Source organism: Carcharodon carcharias, chromosome 2 (genome assembly GCF_017639515.1).
Source record: "Carcharodon carcharias isolate sCarCar2 chromosome 2, sCarCar2.pri, whole genome shotgun sequence".
Lineage (NCBI taxonomy): Eukaryota > Metazoa > Chordata > Chondrichthyes > Lamniformes > Lamnidae > Carcharodon > Carcharodon carcharias.
The window spans coordinates 35,948,746-35,974,393 of record NC_054468.1 but is presented as its reverse complement, the minus strand read 5'-3'; the positions used below and the strand labels follow the sequence as shown (position 1 = coordinate 35,974,393).

Sequence of the window (25,648 nt, the reverse complement as noted above, 5' to 3'; positions counted from 1 at the left end):
GCTGGAAGACATAGGTAGGGTTCTAAATGAATACTTTGTGTCGGTGTTCACAAGTGAGAGGGATGACGTGGGTATGGAAATCAGGCAGAAGGGCTGTGATATAATTAAAGAAATTAGCATAGAAAGGGAGGAGGTTCTATGTGGTCTGGCAGGCTTAAAAGTAGATAAATCTCCAGGCCCGGATGCGGAGAAGGCGGGAGAATGGGGTTGAGAAACTTATCAGCCATGATTGAATGTCGGAGCAGACTCGATGAGCCAAATGGCCCAATTTCTGCTCCTATGTCTTATGGTATTGAGTGAGGCAAGGGAGGAGATAGCAGGGGCGCTGGTAATAATTTTCAATACCTCTCTGGCCACAGGAGAGGTGCCAGAGGACTGGAGATCAGCCAATGTAGTACTGTTATTCAAGAATGGAGGTAGGGATAAACCAGGGAAGTACAGGCCAGTCAGTCTAGCCTCAGTGGTGGGGAAACTATTGGAAGCAATTCTGAGGGACAGAATTAATCTACACTTGGGAGAGGCAGGGATTAATCAGGGACAGTCAGCATGGTTTTGTTAAGGGGAGGTCATGTCTGACCAATTTGATTGAATTTTTCAAAGAGCTGACCAGGCATGTAGATGAGGGCAATGCATTTGACGTAGTCTACTTGGACTTCAGTAAGGCTTTTGATAAGGTCCCACATGGGAGACTGATAATGAAGGTAAGATCCCATGGAATCCAAGGCAATTTAGCAAATTGGATCCAGAATTGACTGAGGCAGGAAGCAGAGGGTGATGGTCGAGGGGTATTTTTGTGACTGGATGCCTGTGTCCAGTGGGGTTCACAGGGATCAGTGTTGGGTCCCTTGCTGTTTGTGGCATATATAAACGATTTAGACTTGAATGTAGGAGGGTTCATCAGTAAAGTTCAGGGATGACATGAAAGTTGGTGCGGCGGTAAACAGTGAGGAGGATAGCCTTATATTACAGAAGGACATAGACAGGCTGGTCAGGTGGGCTGATCAGTGGCAAATGGAATTCAATCCGGATAAGTGTGAGGTGTTACACTTGGGCAGGACAAACAAGGCACGGGAATACACGATGAACGGTAGGACCATGGGAAGTACCGAAGATCAGAGGGGCCCTGGTGTGCATGTCCACCGGTCCCTTAAGGTAGCGGGGCAGGTAGATAAGGTGGTTAAGAAAGCATACGGCATACTTGCCTTTATTAGCCGAGGCATAGAATATAAGAGCAGGGAGATTATGCTGGAACTGTATAAAACGCTGGTTAGGCGTTAGAGTATTGCATGCAGTTCTGGAATCTGCATTTTGGGAAGGATGAGATTGCACTCGAGAAAGTGCAGAGGAGATTTATCAGGATGTTGCCTGGGCTGGAGAGTTTTAGTTATGAGGAGAGATTGGATAGACTGGGGTTATTTTCCCTGGAGCAGAGGAGATTGGGTGGGGACATGACTGAGGTGTATAAAATTGAGGGGTATAGATAGGGTAGACAGGAAGGAACTTTTCCCCTTGGTGGAGGAATCATAGATTTAAGGTAAGGGGTAGGAGGTTTAGAGGGGATGTGAAGAAGAACATTTTCACCCAGAGGGTGGTGGGAATCTGGAACTTACTGCCTGAAAGGGTGGTGGAGGCAGAAACCCTCATAACATTTAAGAAGTATTTGGATGCGCAGTTGCGATGCCATGGCATACAAGGTTATGGGCCTAGTGCTGGAAAATGGGATTAGAATAATTAGGTACATGGTTTGTCTGGCGCAGACTCAATGGGCTGACGGGTTTTTTCCTGTGCTGTAGACCTGTATGACTATCAGAAAAGTGATGGAAGGTGTCTTCGATAGTGCTATCAAGCGGCACTTACACAGCATTAATCTGTCCAATGAAGCTCAGTTTGAGTTCTGCCAGGGCTCCTGACCTCATTACAAACATGGACAAAAGAGTGAGACTCAAGACGTGGGGTGAGAGTGACAGTACTTGACATCAAGGCAGCATCTGACCGAGTCAAGCATCAATGAGCCCTAGCAAAACTGAAGTCAATGGAATCAGCGGAAAAGTCTCCACTGGTTGGAGTCATACCTAGCACAAAGGAAGATGGTTGTGGTTGTTGAAGGTCAATCATCTCAGTCCCAGGACACTGCTGCAGAAATTTATCAGGGTAGTGTCCTATGCCCAATCATTTCAGCTACTTCATCAATGACCTTCCCTCTATCATAATGTTAGGAGTGGGGATGTTTGCTGATGATTGCACAGTGTTCAGTATTATACGTGACTCTTCAGATACTGAAGCAGTCCATGTCCATATGCAGCAAGACCTGGACAACATTCAGGCTAGGGCTGATAAATGGAAAGTAACTTTCGTGCAACTCAAGTGCCAGGCAACAGCCTTCTCCAACAAAAGAGAATCTAACCATCTCCCCGTGACATTCAATAGCGTTGCCATCGCTTAATCCGCCACAATCAACATCCTGGGGGCCTTACCACTGATCAGAATCTGAACTGGACTAGTGATATAAATACCATGGCTAATAAAGCAGGTCAGAGAGTGGGAATTCTGCAGTGAGTAATTCACCTCCTGACTCCCCAAAGCCTGTCCCCTATCTACAAGGCACAAGTCAGGAATACGATGGAATGCCTTCCACTTGCCTGGATGAGTGCAGCTTGAACACACTCACACATTCAAGAAGCTCAACAACATCAAGGACAAAGCAGCCTGCTTGACTGGCACCCTATCCACCACCTTAAAGATTTACTCCCTCCACCAGCGACGTACAGTGACAGTAGTGTATACCATTTATAAGATACACTGCAGCAACTCAACAAGGCTCCTTCAACAGCACATTCCAAACACGCAACCTCTACTGCCTAGAAGTACAAGGGCAACAGATGCATGGGAACACCACCACCTACAAATTCCCCTCCAAGCCACATACATCCTGACTTGGCACCATTTTTGTTCCATCACTTGCTGAGCCAAAAACCTGGAACTCCTTTCCTAATAGCAGTACAGTTGTACCTACACGAGATTGACTGCAGCAGTTGAAAGTGGATTAGGCATTAGGCAATTAGAGATGGCAACATGCTGGCCTAGCTAGAGATGCCCACATTCTATGAAAAGAATAAAAAAAGCTGCATAGGCAGCCAATCACATCAAAGTATCTGCACAGGCATGAAATAAAAGCCACTGAATCCCTCCATTTTTAATTGCAAATTTTACAGATGGTGAAATAAATGATGGGACATACACATGGGATTAAATTAGAAGCTAAATGTCATAAACTTAAAAATTTAAAATGTGAAGTTTTATCAGAATAAGAAAATATAAAATTCTTTCAGCTCCAATTATGCTGTTTAGCTGTAATTATGAGCTTACTATGCTATTAATAACCCAGTTACAGCACATTCAAGAGGGTGTAACTTTTTCCAAGAGTTTTTATGGTGAGACCAATAGTGCAAAAGAGCAAGATTTTGTCAATTCAGTGATGTCTACCTGATTTTAGTCTGGGAGAACTTCAACAGCGCACCGTATGGGAAAGGGTAGAATCACTCACAGCAACCTCTGGATTTGTGTGTTTAACTGTGCAATTGCAAATGCCAAAGGTTGCCATCAGACTCAATGGGGTAATGACAGTGAACACTGGCAATTTCATTGTCGTTACTACCACAAAATCAAGCCCAATATCGCATCACTAGGTAGCTGTGAAATTCATTCAATATCAGTTAAAAGATCCTGAAATCGGAAAAGAAAGGCAATGAATTAGAAGGACTTGATTTTCAAAAACTGTTTTCTTACACATTCGCTATTTTTATATACTATGTGTAACTTGTATTCATGCTTTACGCAAACAATCTATTCTGCTCTTTCAAACTTGTCAAAGTGTACACTAATTCCCAATGAGAGGAAATTACTTAAATTTTAACTATCTTAGAGATCTTCGAGTTGGTTTTTAGAGTGCATAAATGTTTAAAAGCACAACTTCCACTCATCAAAATAAAATCAAGAGTTGGTATGAGGATGGCCATTATTAAGTTCACATCTTCAAAATTACCATTTTCTCCCACAAATTCCTGATTGTAGAGTACTGTTGTGACATACAACTCACAGTTCAAAAGTAATCTTTAGAAGGAAACAGCATTGGCAAACAATTCCAGAATTTCAACTTAAAGCTCATATTGAACAATTTCTCACCACATTTCTGGCCGATTGCATCATCACTACAGCTGGGGACAAGAAATGCTAGGCAAAGGTTACAGTTGTTGCTGAGCTGCTTAATTTTGTTCCAAGGCATGGAATTAGGGGACTTAAATTCACAACAAAAAATTAGGCTCACAGCAAGATTATTTGACGAAAATGCTATATTAAAAGGAGATCTAAGTCATTCTTCATCAGTCTTTTTTAGTTTACTCTCTGATTTTCTCCCCACCTCTCTCTCAAAAAAGTGCTGACTTCCTTACTGGAATACAGTGCAACAGGGGACAAATGCCTCAGTCAAGTGACCATTATCCACGATATCAGCAGGCTACCCAATTGTAGAGTGTCCCCCTTCCAGCAGGATACAACAATCAGGAGGAAAAATCCTGGCTGATTTTTGCTTTCCTTACCTAGGTACACAGGAGGATAATTGTACTGCTGGTGCCACTACTGCTACCCATACAGTTAGCTCAGCTTAAATCAGGGATTGAGCCCTTTTAGTTTGTACAGTTTGGTGACAACACCTTTATTTATTTGTAAACTGCTGGGGAATTTTACATTCCTTTGATTGTTTCTAATCGATATCTGTACACTGCTACACTGCTTTTTTTTTTATTTTGTAATAGTCAACTCGAATGTCGTATGTTTCTAATGGCTGTCCCATGGTTTTTAGCAATTTACTGCAAGTTTTAGGTCAGCTTGTAGGTAAGTGCACTTCATGGCAAACCAGGCAGACCACAAGGTCCAAGGCACCAGGGCTTTTCAACTGTTTTCCCACACTCTTTGATTAGAAGGTGAACAGTTAGATAGGTTCCTAGCGCTCATGTGCAGTTCACAAGCAAGGACAGGATCAGACTCAGCTGTATTGCTCTCGTATAATACCCAAGTTCATACATGGGGCAAATGAACACTTGGGAGACAGAAGATAGAACTGTTGATGCCAGTGGAATCTTATCCCACAAAGAAGCTGCATCTTTAGGAGAGGACAGGAGAAAACTAGAACAACACATTACACATATTAGAAAAATTCTATGCAATATTTTAGTTTTCTAGCGTTTTCTACAATTTACTACTGCCACCTTAACTTTCGATCTCTTGCTCAAGCTCATTCATTTAAAGCTCTCAGGCAGAATTGCAGCATGGTGGAAACTTAAGTACAGTACTAACAATCATTCTTTGTACAGAAACATTAGAAGGAAAGTCGAAATAGGACCCAAAAAATATTGAAATAGAAATCGCAGGAATAGCTGAAGGAAACCCTGAGGTAATCAGACCCTATGTGGATACACCTGCCTTCCTATTTCCTGGGAAAAATTGTGAAGAAACAAAGCAGAACAGTGACTAGTGCTAAATAGTTTTCAACCAAGAATTTTATGGTTTTTGATTCCCTTCAAACCCCAAGTTGAAAACGACATCAAGTAAGTCATTGCACAAGAAAAATCTAGAGGGATTAAGCTTACATTTAAAATGTAGAGATTTAACAAACACAGTGAGGAGAGACTGTAAATAAAGGCATTAGAAATCAGTTGACATGTTACTTCTTACAGATGAAGAATAAAAAAATAAACCAAATGAAAAACCATTCCTATTTTAAACCATCCTTCAGTGAAGGTTCAGTTTAAGTGCCAAGCAGTACTGGGTCACCAGTTCATAAAATACAGGGAGGGAAAACCGATTTACATTAGGCTGATGGCAATCTACCAATTCAAATCCAAATTAATCCAGTATTTACAGATGGGAGCTTTAACCCCACAATCATAACATGTGCAATTACTGACTCTGAATAACTTGTTAAATTGGCAGATAAAGATCAAAGGTTTGGGGTGAAACATTTTGGGAGCATAAATGAGGGAACATGTACACTAAATCTTAATGCTTTAAAAGTAGTACAGAAGCAGATAGACTTAAGAGGTTCAGTTACACAAAGTCAAAGTCAAGGGACAAGTTGATAAAGCTTTAAACATAGGGAAATGAAGTACATCTATTACATCACAAAAATAAAGTAGTGAATCAAAAAACAAATCATTGATTGGGCCATGGTAAGAGAGTTTCATCTCTTTTGCACACATTACTTTTAAGGAAGTTAAGACAGTGAATGAGGGATGCCAGATTTCAGATACGAGGAGAGTGTAGAGACACTGGAGCTCTTTTTACTGTAATAATGAATAGATATGATAAAGTTGTTCAAAATTATGAGATTTTCAAGGTCAATTGGGAAAATTAATTTATCTAACCAGGTGACATAAATTTAAGACAACCACAGAAGGAACAGTTTAGACTTTTTTCTAAATAGCACTGTTAGGATATGGAATGCCTACCAGAAACAGCAGTGAAAGAGGGGACTATATTAACTTTCAAAAGGAAAGTAGATAAATATCTAGAAAAATGTTAATGGAAAAGAGAAAGGATGAAGTGGATAGCTCTTCCAGAGACAAGGCAAAGGCACAATCTTTCAAATAGCCACCTGTCAATTAAGATACTCTGATTTTACCGGCAAAAAATCTGCAGTTTCAACCATGTGGACCTCCTCAAATGATTATTGCCAACTTTACTTGGTATGCAGGATGGCATAAAGACTTAAACTCTTGGTTAAAGCCAAAATTCTCTTTCCCTTGCCCATTTGTTTTTGTTCTAACAAAGACTATTGTGTATAAAAACAAGTTAGGATTCTAGAAATTATAACTTGAGTAACAAAGCCCCCAACTTGACCTTTTAAAAAAAGCAAGTGATGAGTTAGTAAAATGTTCAAAAATCTTGACTCCCATTGGACTATAACAAATAGTAAAATAAAACAATGCTCATCTGTTGCACTATCAATTTAGGAATTATGCAATCTTGAGTGTTTTAAAAAAATACTGCCATGCCTTTAACAAAACCTCCTTCCTTATGTTTTCCATCCACCCACCACTAATTTTAACCTTTCTATTAGTATTTTAGTCAGAAAGGTGACTGAAATACTAGCTAATAGAAGATCAAAACTAGTCAGCAAAAGATCAAAACTGGGGCCAGAAGACACAGAAGTGACTTAGAACCTTTGTCTCAGATGTAGATGGATCTACATCTGAAGTGCTGTAACCTGCAAGACTATTGACCAGACACTGGAAAGTGGGATTAAAATGAACAGCTAGTTTCGTTTTTTACCTTTTGGCCGGTGCAGGCACGATGGACTGAATGGCCTCGTTCTGCACCTTAACTTTTCGATGGTTCGCATGGCATTATTTTCCTTCAAAGGTAAGGTGTAGGATAATTTTTCTAGCAAACGAAATATTATAGCTTCATAACACACAATGCTTAATAAGCAATGATTTCTAAGTATAACAATGTGCCCAATCTGTAAAACATATTAAATAAATGAATTAACATTCTCTCTCATATCTGACAACTTATTTCTAAAGCTTATATTCAAAAATTCCAAAAATAAAACTATCCACATAGCATCTTTGTAAAAATTAAAATATATGTTGACCTTATCCTGCTGACACAACAGCATCAGATTCCTTGGGCAGCAAAGTTTACAGGTCATAGATTCATCTGGTTAATCTATGAATTGGCTCAAAACAGTGTGTGAATCACGTTTTAGCAAATAAAAACCATTATTTTTTCCCAAAAGGGCAGTGGAAAAGGAAAGCTGGTGAAATAATAGATTGTTAAATGCAGTATATAAAAAGAGATTTTAAAAATGAATGCAATTATAAAGAAAGAATAAATTAACAGAAGAGAATGAAAAGGCAGGCAAGTAGAAGTGTTTAAAGTTTTAAAATATAAAATTGTTTATTTTATGTTTATAGTTAATGTCATAGCAATAGAACCACTTCTGACTTTCAAGTACCTTTATGAATGTTTGTGCCAGTTTCATAATATGTGGGGTGAAAAATTATGAATTCAGCCAGCACAGCGAGTCTGGAATTTCTTGAATCTACTGGTAGTCTAACTTAAAGTGAAAATCCTAAATTTGCAGATTTCTGAAATAATGTTACAGTGACATGTCAGCTCAAGTCATACACAATCTCCCACCAGACTATGCTGCACAAGGTAGCAAAACTGAACAGTAGTATTTGAGGAGCACTACTTCTGCAACCTTGTAAGTGAATAGGACATCCTTAAATGATCATCTCCTCCATGTTTCAAGTACAAAATGGAAAGGCGTATAGAATTTGGGGAAACCTGTGAACAATATATATTCCTTAATACTTGTAAACCATTTGATCAATCAACTGAGGGGTCGGGGTTGAAGGGAATTCAGCGTATTATATAAATGTAATTTAAAAAACTTTATGCAATAGTTACTGAAAACAAAAACGTGTTTTTCAAAATTCACAAACACTCATCATTTTCACAGGTTTTAAACTGATAAATATTTGCCTTGATAAATGAAAGCACAAAGCTTTCAAGGAAACATTGCTTGTTGTCAAGCAACTAGCAAAGACCTTTAGAAACATTATCCACAAACATGGGTCAGCTTCCACATGTCTACCGTCAATACAAAGCTGTATTGCACCATTCTCTTTTAATTCTGGCGCTCCTCTGATGTTTGACTATCTGTCTGACATCTGGTTGTAGGTCCGTTAAACAACGGGCAGACTGAAGCCATCATTTACAGCCCCCTGACACAAACTCAACATCCTTGCCATAAATTCCATCCCCTCACGACCCATTATGCAAGGTGAATCTGACTCCATCATAAAGACCACCTATTTTCACCTCCTGAGACATTTTCAACCTCCACCCCTGCATCAGGCAATATGTTGCTGAAACCTTCATTCATGCCTTTGTCCCCATCACTCAACCATTCTAATGTTTTCCTTTCAGACCTCCCATTGGCACCCTCTGTAAATAAAGTTTATCCAAAACTCTGTTACCCATATCCTAACCCAGACAACATCCTGTTCTCCTATCATTCCTGTCCACAGCCTTTTTTAGCTACCAATCCTCCACTACCTCCAATTTATAATTTTCACATGTTTAAATCTTCTGCATAGCTGCACCTCTTCCATTCCCAGGAGCTATGCTTTGCACTGACTTGATATATATTTTCCATCCTCCCTTTACTCCACTGTTGTAGCTGTGCCCATGCTCTGTAATTCCCGCCCTAAACTCCTCTGCCTCTCCACTTTCCTCACCTCCTCAAAAACTGTCCTCCAAGTCCACCTGTCAGAACAGTCACCCCTCCCAATAACATCTTTTTTGGTGTTCACTTTTTGCAGACTGCCATCTTTTGAAGTACCCTGAGATGTTTTTCAACATTATAAATATGGATTCTTTTTCTCGACTTCCTTTACTCACCCCTCTGATAGTATAAAAGAAATATAAGATATTCAAACAAACTATATTGTGGTGATAAAGGATATTAAAACTAAACAAATTAAATCAAAATAACTAGGCAAATATTGTCCGATAGATTAAAGTAGCATGCTTACATTGAAATTATTTTAAAAAAAAGCAGTGTTATGAAGGTGGTCTTCTCTTGCAAGTTACTATGTCATGTCATAAAAACACTTACCAAGTTCATAGCACAGAATGGATAGCAGGTGAACTTAATAAACTCCATTGTTACAGGTTGTCTACAGCACTGTTTTATGTTTATCGGAACACAGGAAAATAGCAGAAGGCCATTCAGTGAGGTCATGGCAACGCTGTGGCCCAAATCTACATACCTGCCTTTGCCCCATATCCCTGAATACTTTAAATTAACAAATTTATTAATCTCAGATTTAATATTCAGAACTGATCTAGAATCAACCACCATTTGCAGAAGAGCACAGAGTTATACTACCCTTTATATTTAAAAGTGCTTTCTCATGTCACTTCTGAAAGGCCTACTTTTCGCTGTGTCCCCTCTTTCCAGGCTCCTAAACCAGCAGAAACAGTTTCTAACTATCTGGCCCATCAGTTCCCTTTAATTTTGAAAACTGCTCAATTTACCCGTTCAACTTGAAAATCCAGGGAACAGAACCCTAGTTTCTGGAATATCACCTCATATTTTAATCTTTGTCGCCCAGTTATCCAGGCTAATATATGCTTCCTAAGATGTAGTGCCCAAAAATGAATACAGTACTCCAGGTTTAACCAGGGCTTTGTACCCCTCGCACTTCTATCCCTTTGTGTTCTAGTGCTCTCAATCTATAGACCCGCATTCCATTCCCTTTTTGGTTATTTTCTGCACCTATCCATGACACTGAGGATTTATGTACATGGACCCTATATACCTTTGGACCTCCATTCTTTCTAGCTTTTTACCATTGAACATCTATCCTTTTTATGTCCAAAGTGGATGATTTTTATATTATGCTTCCATCTATACCAGTTACAATGTTGCCTATCTTTACGTCATGAATAAACTTGATTAAGTGGATCTTTATCCAACCATCTAAGTAGTTCATCAAAGGAGAATAGTTGAGGCACCAACACACATGTTTGGGATGCCATTATTCACATCCTGTCAATTTGAGTATCTGCCCAATATCCCTACTCCTCTTGTGCCACTCAGCCAATTTCCTAACACAGTCAATAATTTGCCTTCAATTCCATGAACTACGACCTTAGCTAACCGTTTTTTATGAAGGACTTTATCAAATACCTTCTGGAAGCCAATATAAATAACATCCATAGTCAGTGGCATTACTTTAGCCAGCTCTTCAAAAAAAATTCTACCAGGTTCACCAGACATGAACTACCCTTTACAAATTCAAGCTGGTGCTCTCTGCTGAAAATTTGTGTTGTCACTCTATCCTTAATTACAGACTCCAATAACAGATGTTAGACAAACTTGTCTATAATATCATGGGTTTCCCCTCTTACCTGTCCTAAATAGCAGAGTGACATTGCAGAATCAAGAGAACTTTAGAAGATTATAGTTCGGGTAACTGCATTGTTCTCACCAACTTCCTTTAAAATCCTAGGGCAGAAACCACCTGGTCCTGGGAATGTTACTCTTTAACGGCATTATTTTCTTCATTACAGTTATTTTGCTTATGTTTATTTTGGTGAGTCCCTGATTCAATGTTTGTTTTCTTGGGAAGACTGGCATGTTATCCTTCTCTTCCTCTACTGTAAATACTGATGTGATGTAATCATTCAACTTGCCCCCTATTTCTTTATTTTCATTTACAACTAGAGTCATAATGGCACAGAAGGCCTTTTGACCACTGAATCAATGCTAATTCTCTGCAGAGTAATCCAGTAAATCCCATTCCTCCACTCTATCTCTGTAGCCCTCAAGTGCCTATTCAATTTCCTTTTGAAATCATTGACTGCATCATATCACAATTATCAATTTTCAACAGGTGCTCCTGCCAGCCTCTTTTTCCTAACATAACTGTAAAAGCATTAATGATGATTTTGACATCCCTTGCAAGTTCTTTTTCATATTTTTTGTTGTTCTTACTATCTCTTTACCTTCTGCTGTTCTTTCCATCTCTCTCAATCATCAGAAAATGTGCTCTTTTTTGCATTTGTGTTTTTTTAGTTGTATGTTTCCTTTTTTGTCACCCATGGCTTTTTTTTGGCAAGTATAACTCTTGTCCCTCAGGAGTATAAACTGGTTCTGATCATATTAAAATCTTTTCTGAACACCTCCCTCTGACCTTCTATCGGTTTAACAATTATTGGTTTGCTCAGTTATTTTGGACAAATTGCCTCTTACAAGGTTAGCTCATAAAAGTTTGCATTCTTTACTTGTACAGTATTTGTAATGTCTTCATCAAGGTTACCACGGAAAAGTGGATAGAAGCATGGAAAGCCTAAAGAGCTTTAAAAATCCGAGGATCCCATTTCATAAAACAGATGCGGGCTTACTTCTTTATTATGCATTATTGATGGGCATCGTATATTGTGTTTATTTTTATAAGGATTAATTCTCATCACAATTGACCAGAAATTCAAGGATTCAGTGGTGAGATTGGGCTAACTGGCAGGACAGGTTCGATGGGCTGAATGGCCTACTCCGTTCCCATGCATTTAAACTTTCAATTTAGTCTGTGGACAGTAGGACGGGTTGGAGGAATGATGCAAGATACTAAATAGAATAGATAGTTCGAATCACAACTATAAAAGCAAGTCTAAAATTATATGAACAGCAGATAATTCAACATTTTAACGATTTGCAAAGAACTATTATTGAATTACGTCCAGCATTGTACTCGGCGATAAAAACAAAAAAACTGCGGATGCTGGAAATCCAAAACAAAAACAGAATTACCTGGAAAAACTCAGCAGGTCTGGCAGCATCGGCGGAGAAGAAAAGAGTTGACGTTTCGAGTCCTCATGACCCTTCGACAGAACTTGCGGCATTCTTTACGAACGGGCAGTTGCCGGAGATGTGAGCCAGTGACTCGAAGGGGGCCTCACATCTCCTGCAGGATTTGTTGTGGTGAACTCTGCCTCTGTTTAAGGTACATCTCGTCGGGTAGAGATTGCACCGTAGTAGAAAACTGTTTATTAGTCTGGAATGTTTGATATTGAAACAGGTTCTTGTCCAGGAATTAGAGGCATAGTCATTTCCGTAATACTCGATGCCGATTCCTTGGCATTGGAGTTTGGTCCACTTCCGGTATTCCACCTCCCTCCAAGCCGCGTATCTGTTGATGGGTTTGGGCCTGGACGTTTGGGTGATATCCGTCCATCCCATTGCGATACCAATCTCGTCCGCTTCAATTCCTGCATCAGCACCTCTTGGACCTCCACTATCCTTGAGGGCTTCTTCGATCTCTCTGAGTACTTTGAGGTTCCTCAGGGATTCGATTGTTTTTTTGTTGTCAATTCCGCTGAATTCGAAAGAGGCCTCTATCACCACGTCCGGTGAGCTCTCTAGCGCCTCCAGCTTTCGGATTATGGCGGACGGAATCTGTACTTCAAGCCTCGGCATGCCCAGACCTCCATTCCTGTTACTGCTGTATAGTAGACCATCCGTCGTGTGTGGCGGAAGGTGTAGTATTTCTTTTGTACCGTTCTTGATAGATTGGTCTAGTTTGACTAGAGTATTCTGTGAGACCTCTGCGAGGATCAGGTGGAAATATATTCGAGGTATCATGTGAGTTTTGAGGATTAGTAGACCATCCGTCGTGTGTGGCGGAAGGTGTAGTATTTCTTTTGTACCGTTCTTGATAGATTGGTCTAGTTTGACTAGAGTATTCTGTGAGACCTCTGCGAGGATCAGGTGGAAATATATTCGAGGTATCATGTGAGTTTTGAGGATTGTACTCGGCTATGCTTTCTCTGCTGGGCCAACATTTTACTCTCTTCTGGTGCGACCCTGAACAATGAATTTTAGCCTACCACTAAGATCAAAGCAAAAAAACTGCGGATGCTGGAAATCCAAAACAAAAATACCTGGAAAAGCTCAGCAGATCTGGCAGTATGACTCTTCATACGGACTTGAAACGTTAACTGTGTTCCTCTCCGCAAATGCTGCCAGACCTGCTGAGTTTTTCCAGGTATTTTTATTTTTGTTTTAGCCTACCACTGGTTGGAATCAATCTGGAATGACACAACTGATGTTATGAACATTATGTGTCATCATAAATTAACATAATTAAAACCTTTACAAATACCCAAGCACGAGCGACAAAGGAGACGAGTTCCTTCGTCACTGGTCAGTTAGCAGTGCAGGGAAGGTGCAGATGTCTGAGAGCGCGGACCCTTGCTGTCCAACTCGCAGATCCCCCTCCCCTGCGCGTGCCCCGAGCTCGGACGCGAGCACGTGCACGTGCAAAGGCACGCGCCTCCCTTTTTAAGCTGTATTGAATACAAGGTTCCAAAAAAATTCAGTGAAAACCAAGAGATCTGCGAGCTTCCATCGCCCCGGCCGGGCCGAGCCGAGTGCGTGCTCTCACTCACCAGCCTGCGTGGTGTCCGTCAGGTCCTGATTCGCCGCGCTCCTCGGGAACTCCTTCAGTTTCCTCCCGCTTAAGTTCAACACTCCCGTCGCAGCGGCTTCCTCCAGCGCTCTCTCCAAATTCCTATTCCAAGGGACCTGAGCCGATCCGGAACCGTTGTGACCACTGCCTCCTCCCCCTCCGCCGCCGAATCCGTTCAATCCGACACCACCGCCTGCGATCCCGAGCTGACACTCCGACATCAACATCGCAGCCGCCATTACAGGTCCTTGCTCAACACTGCGCAGGTGCCAGCAGCCGGTGAGACTGCGCGTGCGCGCTGAACGGCACATTCAACCTGTCACTTGTGAAAGGCAGAAGATATAAGTGCAAGATAACTGGGAAAATGAGATATATGATTTTTTAAAAACGCAACTTCCAGTGTGGTGATTCATGTGATGTGATTAATTTTGGTAGGAAAACAAGGAGAGACAATTTAGGGTACAATTCTAAACTTCGATAGATGCAGAGGAACCTGGGGTATGTGTACAAGATGGCAAGGTGTGGAGAGAGAAACGGAATTAACGTTGAGGCGGATAATACTCTTCTTCAGAACAAACTGGACTCGAAACATTAACTCTGTTTCTCTTTCCACAAATTATGTCAGACCCGGAGTTTTTCCAGCACTTTTATTTCCCCCCTCAAATTTCCCGCATCCACGGTATTTTGTTTTTATCTTAGAGACCTTTCTCTAAGTTATTAATATAGATTGGAAATAGCTGAGGCTCCAGCACAGATCTTTGTGGCACTCCACTAGTCACAGCCTGCCAACTTGAGAATGTCCTATTTATGCCTACTCTTTGCTTCCTGTCCGTTAACCAATCCTCTATCCATGCTAATATATTACCCCCAAATCCATGAGCCCTTGCTTATTAACCTTTTGTTAGCCATCCTTTGCACAATCTCACTAAACTGCATTAAGTTGTTGGCACTTCCTACCTTCTTCCAAAACAATCCATTAGTCTATTATCATCCTGGAAGGCAAAAGTAATCTCAAAATTCTTTGTTTTTCTAACACCAGCAACTTCTTTAAACCCCTCTCCCCTGTCCTGTTGCACTCACTAAGTGACAGGAACTCCTGGATGTTACCTTAGTTATCAAGAGAAAGAATATATTTTCAGCTGCCCTTCCCTTCCTCTTTCCCAGAAAGGCAAACCCATTCCTGCCCAAGATTAAACATCTCCCCTCCAAACTCATCATGTCCATGAACTCAACCTCTTTCCTCAACCCCATTCCCACGAAGCTCCTGATCATCCCACTTCCCTTCCTTGCTCCTGTTCCAGCTGGTATTTAATATGCTTTGTCCTGAGACCATTTTTATTTCAAACCAACATAATCACTCCCTCCTCCTCAAAAAACCCACTCTCAGCCCCTCAGTCTTTCATAACCACTGCCCAGCTAACTAATTTCCTTTATTCTCCAATGTTCTTAAACACGTCATTGCCTCCTGAATCTTTTGCCATCTCTTTGAATCCCTCCAATCAGGTTCCTACCCTTCCCACAGCTTGGAACTGGCTCTAATTAAAGTCATGAACTGTGGAGCTTGGCTTTGAACATATTCAGGCCTGAGGTAGACAAGATTTTTGAACAACGGGGGCATCAAGGGTTATGGGGAACAGGAGCGGGGGGGGGGTGCAGGGAGAGTGGAGTTGAGTTGAGGGGAACAGGAGCGGGGGGGGGGGGGGGGGGGGGGTGCAGGGAGAGTGGAGTTGAGTTGAGGCCAAGATCAGATCTTATTGTATGGAAGAACAGGCTAAAGGCCATATGGCCCACTTCTGCTTCTATATCTATGTCCTTATGTCAGTCCTAGAAAATACATAGGCTTGAGACCCAATTTAATCATTGCAGCTCCGTGATTCTGCACAACTTTAGTCCCTACCAGAAGAAAATCTGTTGGCAAATTTGGAGCATTTCACAAGATAATTACTGCTGAGGAAGGTATTTGGCTCATCTTGATTTGTACAACGCACTGTACAATGTCCCTATTTAAGCATCCAATTGTTAAAATATTCCAGGGTTTTTCCCTCCAGGAATCTACCTAAAAGTCCATTCCAAATGTTGATAATTTTTCCTATGACATAGTACTTCCTGGTATTAGTTCTTTGTATTTCAGAAACCCACAGTGAACTAAGTGCTTAAAGTGTGGTCTGACCAGAGCACTGTACAACTTCCTCTGACTTATATTTTGGTTAAGTGATTCAGTATTACATTGGCTACATTGATTGCAACTCCATATTGTTGATTTTTATAAAGACTCCGAGGTCTCTCATTTTCTTTAGAAACATAAGTTGTGAAGAGGACGTAAGGAGTCTGCAAAGGGATATAGGTTAAGTGAGTGGGAAAAAGTTTGGCAGATGGGAATAAAATGTAGGAAAAAGTGAATTTGTCCACTTTGGCAGGAAGAATAAAAAAAACAGCATATTATTTAAATGGAGTGAGACTGCAGTACTCTGAGGTACAGAGGAAGCTGGGTATCCTGCTGTATGAATCACAAAATGCTAGTATGCTGGTACAGCAAGCAATTAGGAAAGCAAATGGAATGGAATATGAAAGTAAGGTCGTTTTGCCACAGTTGTACAGGATGTTGGTGAGGCCACATTTGGAGTACTGTGCACAATTTTGGTCTCCTTATTTAAGGAAGGATATAAATGCATTAGTAGTTCAGAGAAGGTTCACTTGACCAATAGCTGGGATTGGGGTGGGGTGATGAGAGTGGTGTTGGGGGTGGTGGTGTTGTGGGGGAAAGATGATAGGGTGGTGCAATGGGGTTGGGAGGGGGGGGGCATTGGACAGACTAGGCCTGTATCCATTGGAGTTTACAAGAATGAACTGTAATCTTATTGAAACATAAGATCCTGAGGGGATTTGGCAGGGTGGATGCTGAAAGGAAATTTCCCCTTGTGGGAGGGACAAGAAGTTTTAAAATAAGGGCTCTCCCATTTAAGACAGATAAAAAGAAATTTTTCTCAGAGGATCGTGAGTCTTTGGAACTCTCTTGCACAGAAAGTGGAGGTAGGGTTATTGAACATTTTTAAGGCAGAGGTAGATTGACTTATCAGTCAAGAGTGTAAGGTTACTGGGGAGTAGGCAGAACATGGAGTCGAGGGCAATCAGATCAGCTATGGTCTTATTGAATGGCAGAGCAGGCTCAAGGGGCCAAATGGCCTCCTCCTAGTTCACATTCTTATTTCAACACACTTCACAGAATGTGTTGACCGTTGTTCTTTAAGTGCAATACTTTACTTTTCTCCACAATGAATTTGATCTCCCATTGTTTAGCTTTTGTATATATTTTATTCAATGCACCCTATAACCTAAGCTGCATCCTTCTTTTCCACTCTCCTCCTGATTTGGCATTGTCTGCAAATTTGATGAATTAAATTTCCAAGGCCAAGCCATTGATGTAAATTGGAAACAATAATTGTTCCTTAAAGATAAATATTAAGTGATGCACTTTGGAAGGAAAAACAGCAACGCATACATTTTGGAAAAGAAACAATGGGATGGAAGAGCAAAGATTTCTAGGGATACAGATGAACAAATCATTGAAAATCATTACATATTAGCAAAGCAATTAAAAATGCAAACCAAGCACTGGAATTTATTTATGGGGTATAGAATTCAAAGATAGTGAAATTATGTTGAACTTCTATAGGAGCCTGGCCAGGCTCCAGAGTACTATGTACAATAAAAAAGACATCATGCAGTAGAAAAAGTGAAAAATAGATTTGCAAAGATTATACCAGAAATATTACAGCTATTGGGGAAGATTGAACAGGTTAGGGCTTTTTCCTTTACGAAAGAGAGGACATAGAAGTGGCCTGATAGACATCTTTAAAATTATGGATGGGTTGGACAGGGTAGATGTGGAGAGAATGCTTTGACTTAAGGGAGAACCTAAAACTAGGTTTCTAGTAGAAAAGTTAATAAATTTAATAGGGAAATAAGAGTCAGAGACATCACAGCACAGGAGTCCATTTAGCCCACTGAACCCACGCAGTAATAAATTTCTTTACTCAGTAATTAGAATGTGGAACTCGCAACCAGAGCAGCGGTTGAGTCAAATAACTTGATGCTTTAAACAAAAAGAGTGCATGAGAGAAAGGGGATTATAAAGATATGCTCTAGGGCTGAGATGAAGCAGATTCCCATATGCTGTAAGGCTGAGATGAAGCTGATAGAATGGAAGCAGATTCCCAGAGAGTATAAACAGCAGGACAGATTAGTTAGACTGAATTACCTGTTTGTGCTATATATTGAGAGATTCTGTACAGGACAAACATGAACTGCAAAAGAATAAAACTAACCAGTATGCCACCTAGATATTTAGAAATCCTGGCAGAATGCAAATACTTCAGATCTGAAATGCTTTACAGAAGTATGTTTTCATATACTACACCATGTGCAACTTTGTAGTATGCAAATCACAGCTGCATATAATTTGTCCTAAAGCTACATTGTCCATTTCTGCCCCTGCCACAGCACCAAAAAGGGTCTAATCAAAGTCAATAATTACATTCTGGCTGGTGCAGTCTCCACCCTCGTTCTTCTTTAACTGTTTGTAGCCTATGATGCATTTGATCTCACTGCCCTCCTCTGCCTAGCTACATGCACCTGACCTCCACTCGTTCCAATTTTATAGCCAGAGACCTGCTGCAATTACTATTTTTCTTGTCCCCTCTCTATCTACATGCTGGCCCTTAGCAACATTATCTGAAAAGTTTCCATATTTACACTTTAAAAATTCAGCTCTACCATCCTCAACCTCTCCACTGCTTTGGTTCCCAAACTGCTTATCCAACAATGAGTACTGGACAAGCTGAAGAGTCTTTCAATTAAACACAGGAAATATAATGATGTAATCGTCTTTAGCACTGTGAACTCCATTTCCTGGCCATCAATTCAATTGCTCTTCCTGACCACTGTCTCAGACAGAACTAGACTGTTCACAACCTCTGCATCCTGTTGGACTCTGAGCTGAGCTTCCAACACCATACCTCCCCATCATAAGACCCAACTTCCACCATTGTAATATCATCCATCTTAGTTCCTCGCTCAGCCCACTGGCTGTGAAGCCCTCATCCATGCTTTTATTACCTCCAGACTTAACCATTCCTGACCTCCCAATTTGTCCCCACCATAAGCTTAAGCTCATTTGAAATGCTGCTGCCTGTACCTTAATTCACACCAAGTCCAGTTGATCTATCACCTCCATCTCAAGAACCTATATTAGCTACAAGTCCACCAACATTACGATTTTAAAATTCTTGCCCTGGTGTTGAATCCCTCCATGGCCTTGCCCAATGCCTCTTGAATACTCCATCAGCCCTACAACTCTCAAGTCTACATAACTCCAATTTTGGCCTCTTGTGCATTCCCATTCCACTACCCCCCGCCCCCAATCCTTCAGCCGATTCAATTAATGACATATAACACTAAGTAGCTGACTGCATTGACCACAGCAAGGATACAGGCCCCAGCACCATCACGGATATAATACTGAAGACCTTTGTTCCAGATCCAGTTTGTCTTCTAGACACACTGTTCTATATACAGATACTATAGATAGCATCTCTCTCACGATGTGGAGAATTGCCCAGGTTATGTCCTGTCCAAACGTAGGACAAATTCAACCAAGCCTTTTCCCAATCAAAATGACAGAAGGAGTTATTAACCATGGATGAAGTAATCTAACCATTTTTGACCCATAATACCATTTTTCTATATAAGACCTTGGCCAGGCATCTAGAAAACTATATTAGTTTTGGTCACCTCATATAGAACTAGTCTGCATGGGATCCATGGTAGAGCCTACAGCTATGCTAAAATTATTTAAATCTTGACAATGGCAGTTGACTAATCAAGCAGTTGCAAATTCATGACTTGGAATAAAGGTGCTATCAAGTGGACTTGCACACCAGTACTTGGCATCAAAACATACAAATGAGGAGGAGTAGGCCATTCAACCCCTCAAGCCTGCTCCACTATTCAATAAAATCAAGGCTGAACTGATTGTAACCTTGATTCCTCATTCCCACCAACCCAATAACCTTTCACCCCTTTGCTTATTAAGAATCCATCTAGTTCTGCCTTAAAAAATATTTAAAGACTCTGTTTCCACCAGCTTTTAAGGAACAGAGTTCCAAAGAAGACACAAACCTCAGAAAAACACTTTCTTCATCTGTCATAAATTGGCGACCCCGTATTTTTAAACAGTTCTAGATTCGCCCAAACGAGGAAACATACTTTCCACGTCCACCCTGTCACGACCCCTCAGGATCATATCTCTCAAGGTCGTCATCAACAATATTTCTGATTGTTTGAGGCCCTCAATCTACCATTTTCACAATAGTGCTTATTTATCTTTGTACTCCTCTTGAGACAGACAGGAGTGAAACAAGTTACAAGATCAGCACAGGTAGAAATGTTACATGGACCACCTTGATCCAATTTTCAAGAAAAGGCCAATCATTCACTGCTTGCCTCTTCTCATACATGTTTTCAAATCCATCCACAGCCTTAGATGATCCCATTTGAGCTCTCTTACCAGATCTTTTAACTTAGCCTTTATTCCTTATTGCATTGTCTCAATTTCACCACTGATCTTTCACTTACCCAATCCTAGTTTTCTGGAATATTATCCCCTCCCCACCCACAAGTCATTGATTTGTTGTTTTCCTTGCTATCTTAAAAAAAAATTGTGTCTTTAGTCTCCTTTTGTCCCAACTCCTGGTCATCACCTCTCCCTCTATAAGCATTTAAGAGGCTTTTCTGCACAGGCATGGAGTATTTATGTTTTGATAGCTGTCTCCATTCCCTACCTGAATGGCAGGAACATACTAGGAATGTTTTCTCCTGCCTAGAAAATACACTAGTACCATTGCCACAGGGTATATCATGTGTTTCACTCCACATCTGAGTTTTCATATAATTATGCACCTGGACTTGAGTATGTTTTGGTAAAAATTTTCACGTGTAGCACACAACTGGATTTTCAACCTATTTTTAATGCAAAACAGTACAAGTTATATAAGCAAAATTACACTCATGCCGCTCACGTAATATGGCATATGGCAGAGGATTTTAAATTCTTAAAAGAATGGCTGAGACATATGATAACAGCTAGTCCATTTTTAAAACAGACATGCTCTGATCAAACTTCCCAAGCCATGACACTTACTGTTTTACAAGAGAAACAAATGAAACCTTTTAAACACTGTACTCGTTATTAAAAATGTAGTTAAAGCATCTAAACATCTCAGTAAGAGAGCTTCACTAAAATGTTCCAATCTTTGTTATTGAGATTTAATACAAAATACCCGAAAATAGTGCTCGATTAGTTGGTGCATAAACACCTTCAAGGAAATGAAATGCCTTCCCATGACTGATTTTCAAACGTTGTACCTCAATTTCTCAGCCAATACAACTTTGCATCATTGCCAACATTAAGGAAATAACGACTACAATCTTTTATAAAGCTGCATTTTAAGTCAGGAAGTTTTCTGCAGCCACCTCTGAGAATTCTTATGGTGCTTTAGGGCTACTTGGCCTGGCAAGAGTTGAAAATATTTCCAATCACCAATTAAGAAAAAGTGCCTCTGGATTTTTTTTGATGAGATATCACTATTCAATAGACATAATCCTTCTTACAAAACTGTGAAACTGGTAAACTTTTAATAAAAAAAATTAGATTGAAACTTCAACAAGTCTTCAAAAATACTGAATTTTAAGTCAACTGTGCTGGATTTAGATATTCTCTTCACCTAGTGAATTGTTTCTTGAAATTAACAAAGTTCAGTCTTTGCAATGAGACAATTTAAACAGTTTGTTCGATATCATCTCCTCCAACTACTGTTCCCCAGGCAAAAACAAAACTTTAAAACATAATCGGAATGTCAGCCGTTCTTCTGTATGGTTACTGTACAATTATCCTTAAAGTACAGCCAAGCAGATCTGCTTATATGTGTAGTGTCAGTTTGTGACAGCAAATCACTCCAGAGTGCCTGTGAACAACTTCCCAACAATTCTGTCAGATGAAATGTCATTTAGCTCATCTATCCCACAGTCACAAAGCGTCCTCCTTTGCTTGGTGTCTCTGCTGTTCGCCGCTCCTTGAGAATTGCAAATCGTTCATTTAAGGTGATGCCAGTCTAGAAGAAGAAGTATGATTATTTTGTGATAAATATCAAAGCATAACTGTCTAAATGAAAGATTATAGTTTTCAAATTCTGTAGTCCTTCTTTTCCTCCAGAGGATGTTTGTCATGCTGGAATATGTTCCCAGTCGCCAGCAGCCTCTGCTATCGCACCTATTCCCATTTTTCAAGCGCAAGCCTAAGAAGTGGAATTTCACAGAAAACCCTAATCCTGTCCTCCTATAACATCTATCTGCACCCTTAACAGCTGGAAAATGACACCTTGGTAATTGTTTCCTACTCCAGCAATGCTGAGGCCATCCCTCAGCAGAAATCAGTCCATGGAGTACAGGCCAAAATTCCATTATAGGTTTTCAATATTCATAATTGTCTAGCACCCTTTCATATCAAACATCTCAAAGTGCTTCACCAAATAATGTTTTTGAAATGTACCAAATTATATGACCAAACCACATAAAAGCATTTATCAATAAAGACATAATGAGAACTATATAAATGGGACAATTAACATAGCATTTTGTTGTGATCTATGGGAATATGCAATTGGCTGTGGAGAATCAAATATAGAAAAGCGTAAAAAGTAAAACATTGCATTTATTGTGTACTGAGGTTGTAAAGGGAAAATCTCCTTTAAAGGAAGCTGTGTATTTACCTACTGAGACACCAGTTAGAAATTTATTTTAATGGTATATAATTTGTGGTTAGGTGGATGCAGGGAAATTTGACTAATAATCAACCACGTAACTGATTAAATATTAAAGATTAATGAAATTAGCAACTTCATCCGTTTTTGGGTTCAAGTGAAATGAGAATCAGATGTTTGACACTTTCCAATCAAATAGCTCCGGAGTGGATGTCTTATGGAGTAAAATATTATTTGAGCAAATTATCTTTGTTACATTAGGATGTAAGTGTAGCCAGCACAGACATCCTCAACACCCAGGAATTCATCCAGTTGGTTAACACTTCTGGAACAAGTCGTCATTGAACAAAAAGAAATTAAAAACAAATAAACAATAGAAAAAAAAACAGATATGGAAGAAAACAAATAACTGAAATACAACAAAATAATATGTTTAAGACTGAGTTTAGTAGAGAATGGGAAATACAAAATAAGATCCAGACTGTGAAAGGGTAAATGATTTTTAACAAAAATGTCAGATATGCATTACCATAGGTTCTCCAATTTTGGAAGCTGGAATTCATTTACAGAATTTGTGTGTACTTGATTAGACAAATTATACTGCACGATTTTTGTGGAATTCATTTTATATTGATTTGATTGCAGCAGCTTTAATGTGTCCTATACCACCATTATACACATGAAGTATGAAAGAGTAAAAGTTTAAAGAATTACAGACTTAAATTAAAGTAGCGTGTTCTTTTTATGTTGATAATTCAGAGGTTAAACTTTGATCTTCAACCTTGCTTGAAAATTTACGCAGTAAAATTTTTGCCGGTTGCTGTGCTGCATGTAAGTTGAAATTGTTTAAAGGAAATAAGAATGATCAAGTCAGTAGAAAAGGAAAAGATTAACAGAACCATTTGGGCATCCGAACCCAAGCACTGTTATTCTGAAATATCTAAATAGGCCTAGTTCGAAATTGTATGCTAATATGCAGGATTGAAAGTACTGATCAAAATTAGTCTCCTTATTAAACTGGAGATCTTAAGGAACAATACTGTGCTGACCAGTCTCACTATGATGATTGAAGATCCCTGCTGGCAAAAATATTTGCCCACAATTGAGCTATACACTCCAAAGGGTGGCTCATAATCTTACGTCAATTACATAAGACATAAAAGACAAATGAATTTGTACATGCAGAATGGCCCATAGGGATCCTTATGGCAATTAGGCATTCCTGACTATGATAGACATAAAAACCACCTCATTTCTATTGTAAAACCTTTAAAATTAAGTAGGTCTCAGGGTTGTTACATGGTACAAGGAACAACAAAATTAAATTATTGCATTTTCCACAAACAGAGAGAAAGCCTTTAATATCTGATTACGTTTGAGCTTTTGGGCCCAAGATGCATAAGTGGTCTTCCTCTGATAGGTGGATCTTTATGCTAAATATTAGAAGAATGCCACTTAGACAAAATGGACCGAACATACAGTCACTAAACACGCTTCCAGAAACATGAAAGAACATTTCTGGCATAATCGGAAGGGTCCTCAGGAGAGAGGGCTCGACCATCTATGAGGAACTTATGAATACAGAATTAATCTGGAAAACCAAATCAAATTTGATATGAAAAAAGTTAAATGAAATTGATTAGTCAATAATTAATGGGAGAGTTGGTCATCCAGGAAATACTGGCAACAGGCATGATATTGTTAACAGGTTCATTAGGTTGATTCCTGGGATGGAGGAGTTGTATTATGAGGAAAGGTTAAGCAAGTTGGGCTTATCTCATTGGTGTTAAGAAGAATGAAAGGTGATTTTTTTTTTGAAACATATATGATTCTGAGAGAGCTTGACTGGGTAGATGCTATGGGGATGTTTCCCCTCCTGGGGAAATCTAGAACTAGGGAGTACAGTTTCAGAATAAGCGGTCCCATTTAAAACTGAGGTGAATAGGAATTTTGTGTCTCAGTTGTTAGCCTATGGAGTTCTCTGCCCCATAGAGCTGTGGAGGCTGGGTCATTGAATATATTCAAGGCTGAGAACATATTTTTGACCTCCCAAAGAGGGTTATGGGGGCAGGCAGGAAATGAGTTGAGGCCATGATCAGATCAGCCGAGCCATGATCTTACTGAATGGCGAAGCAGGCTTGAGGGGCCAAATGACCTATTCCTATTTATTTGTGTTCAATCAATCTGAAATATATTGCCTGACAGGATGGTGGAGGAAGGTACAATCATGGCTTTCAAATTCCCTTTTCAAAAGGGAATTGGATAAGCACCTGAAGGATAAAATAAATGGCAAGGCTATGGGGAGAGCTGTGAAATGGGACTACTGAAATTGTTCTTACAGAGACAGGCCAAAGGCCTCCTTACATGCTGCAACCATTCATGCAACCCCTTGCAATTTTTTGCTCAACAGCAGGAAAGGCAGAACAGAAACAAATCCTGGTCAACATTACAGTCAGATAACACTTGAGCAGAAGTAGAGACACAGCAACCAAGTGATCTACTAGAGGCTCTGGTTCTAGACTGTACTGAATACCACTGAATTAGGTTAACAGCATGGACTCGGGTCACTTGCAACCCACCTCTCCTTAATCTGTGGTGCTCAGCAACCTTGCTGCTTTGAGGTGTATCTCAGTTGTCATTTATGCTTCCCTTATGTTGACCATCTCAACAAAGGGAGAAATTCATCTTGAAACAAAAACTGTGGGGCAGATTGTTAAAGGGAAAACAAGTTAGAAACACTAGAAACTATCTTAAGATAGTTTCTTAAAATAGCAGGATGTGTTCTTTATTTTG

At 39.9% G+C, this 25,648-nt stretch overlaps 2 protein-coding genes across 12 annotated transcripts in view; both read right to left on the bottom strand.

The window, feature by feature from the left end:
* Nucleotides 1-14,284, bottom strand: part of LOC121290199 (DISP complex protein LRCH3-like) — a 184,491-nt gene extending 170,207 nt beyond the window's left edge. For all 10 annotated transcript variants that reach the window (XM_041210506.1, XM_041210471.1, XM_041210480.1 and 7 more), the window contains exon 1: nt 14,020-14,284. In XM_041210506.1, coding sequence (XP_041066440.1) covers nt 14,020-14,278 — 259 coding nt within the window. In that variant the 5' untranslated portion in view covers nt 14,279-14,284. The remainder of the gene's footprint in view (nt 1-14,019) is intronic.
* A 6,760-nt stretch (nt 14,285-21,044) lies between these two features.
* Nucleotides 21,045-25,648, bottom strand: part of LOC121275413 (UAP56-interacting factor-like) — a 35,262-nt gene continuing 30,658 nt past the window's right edge. For both annotated transcript variants that reach the window (XM_041182988.1, XM_041182989.1), the window contains exon 10: nt 21,045-22,207. In XM_041182988.1, coding sequence (XP_041038922.1) covers nt 22,112-22,207 — 96 coding nt within the window. In that variant the 3' untranslated portion in view covers nt 21,045-22,111. The remainder of the gene's footprint in view (nt 22,208-25,648) is intronic.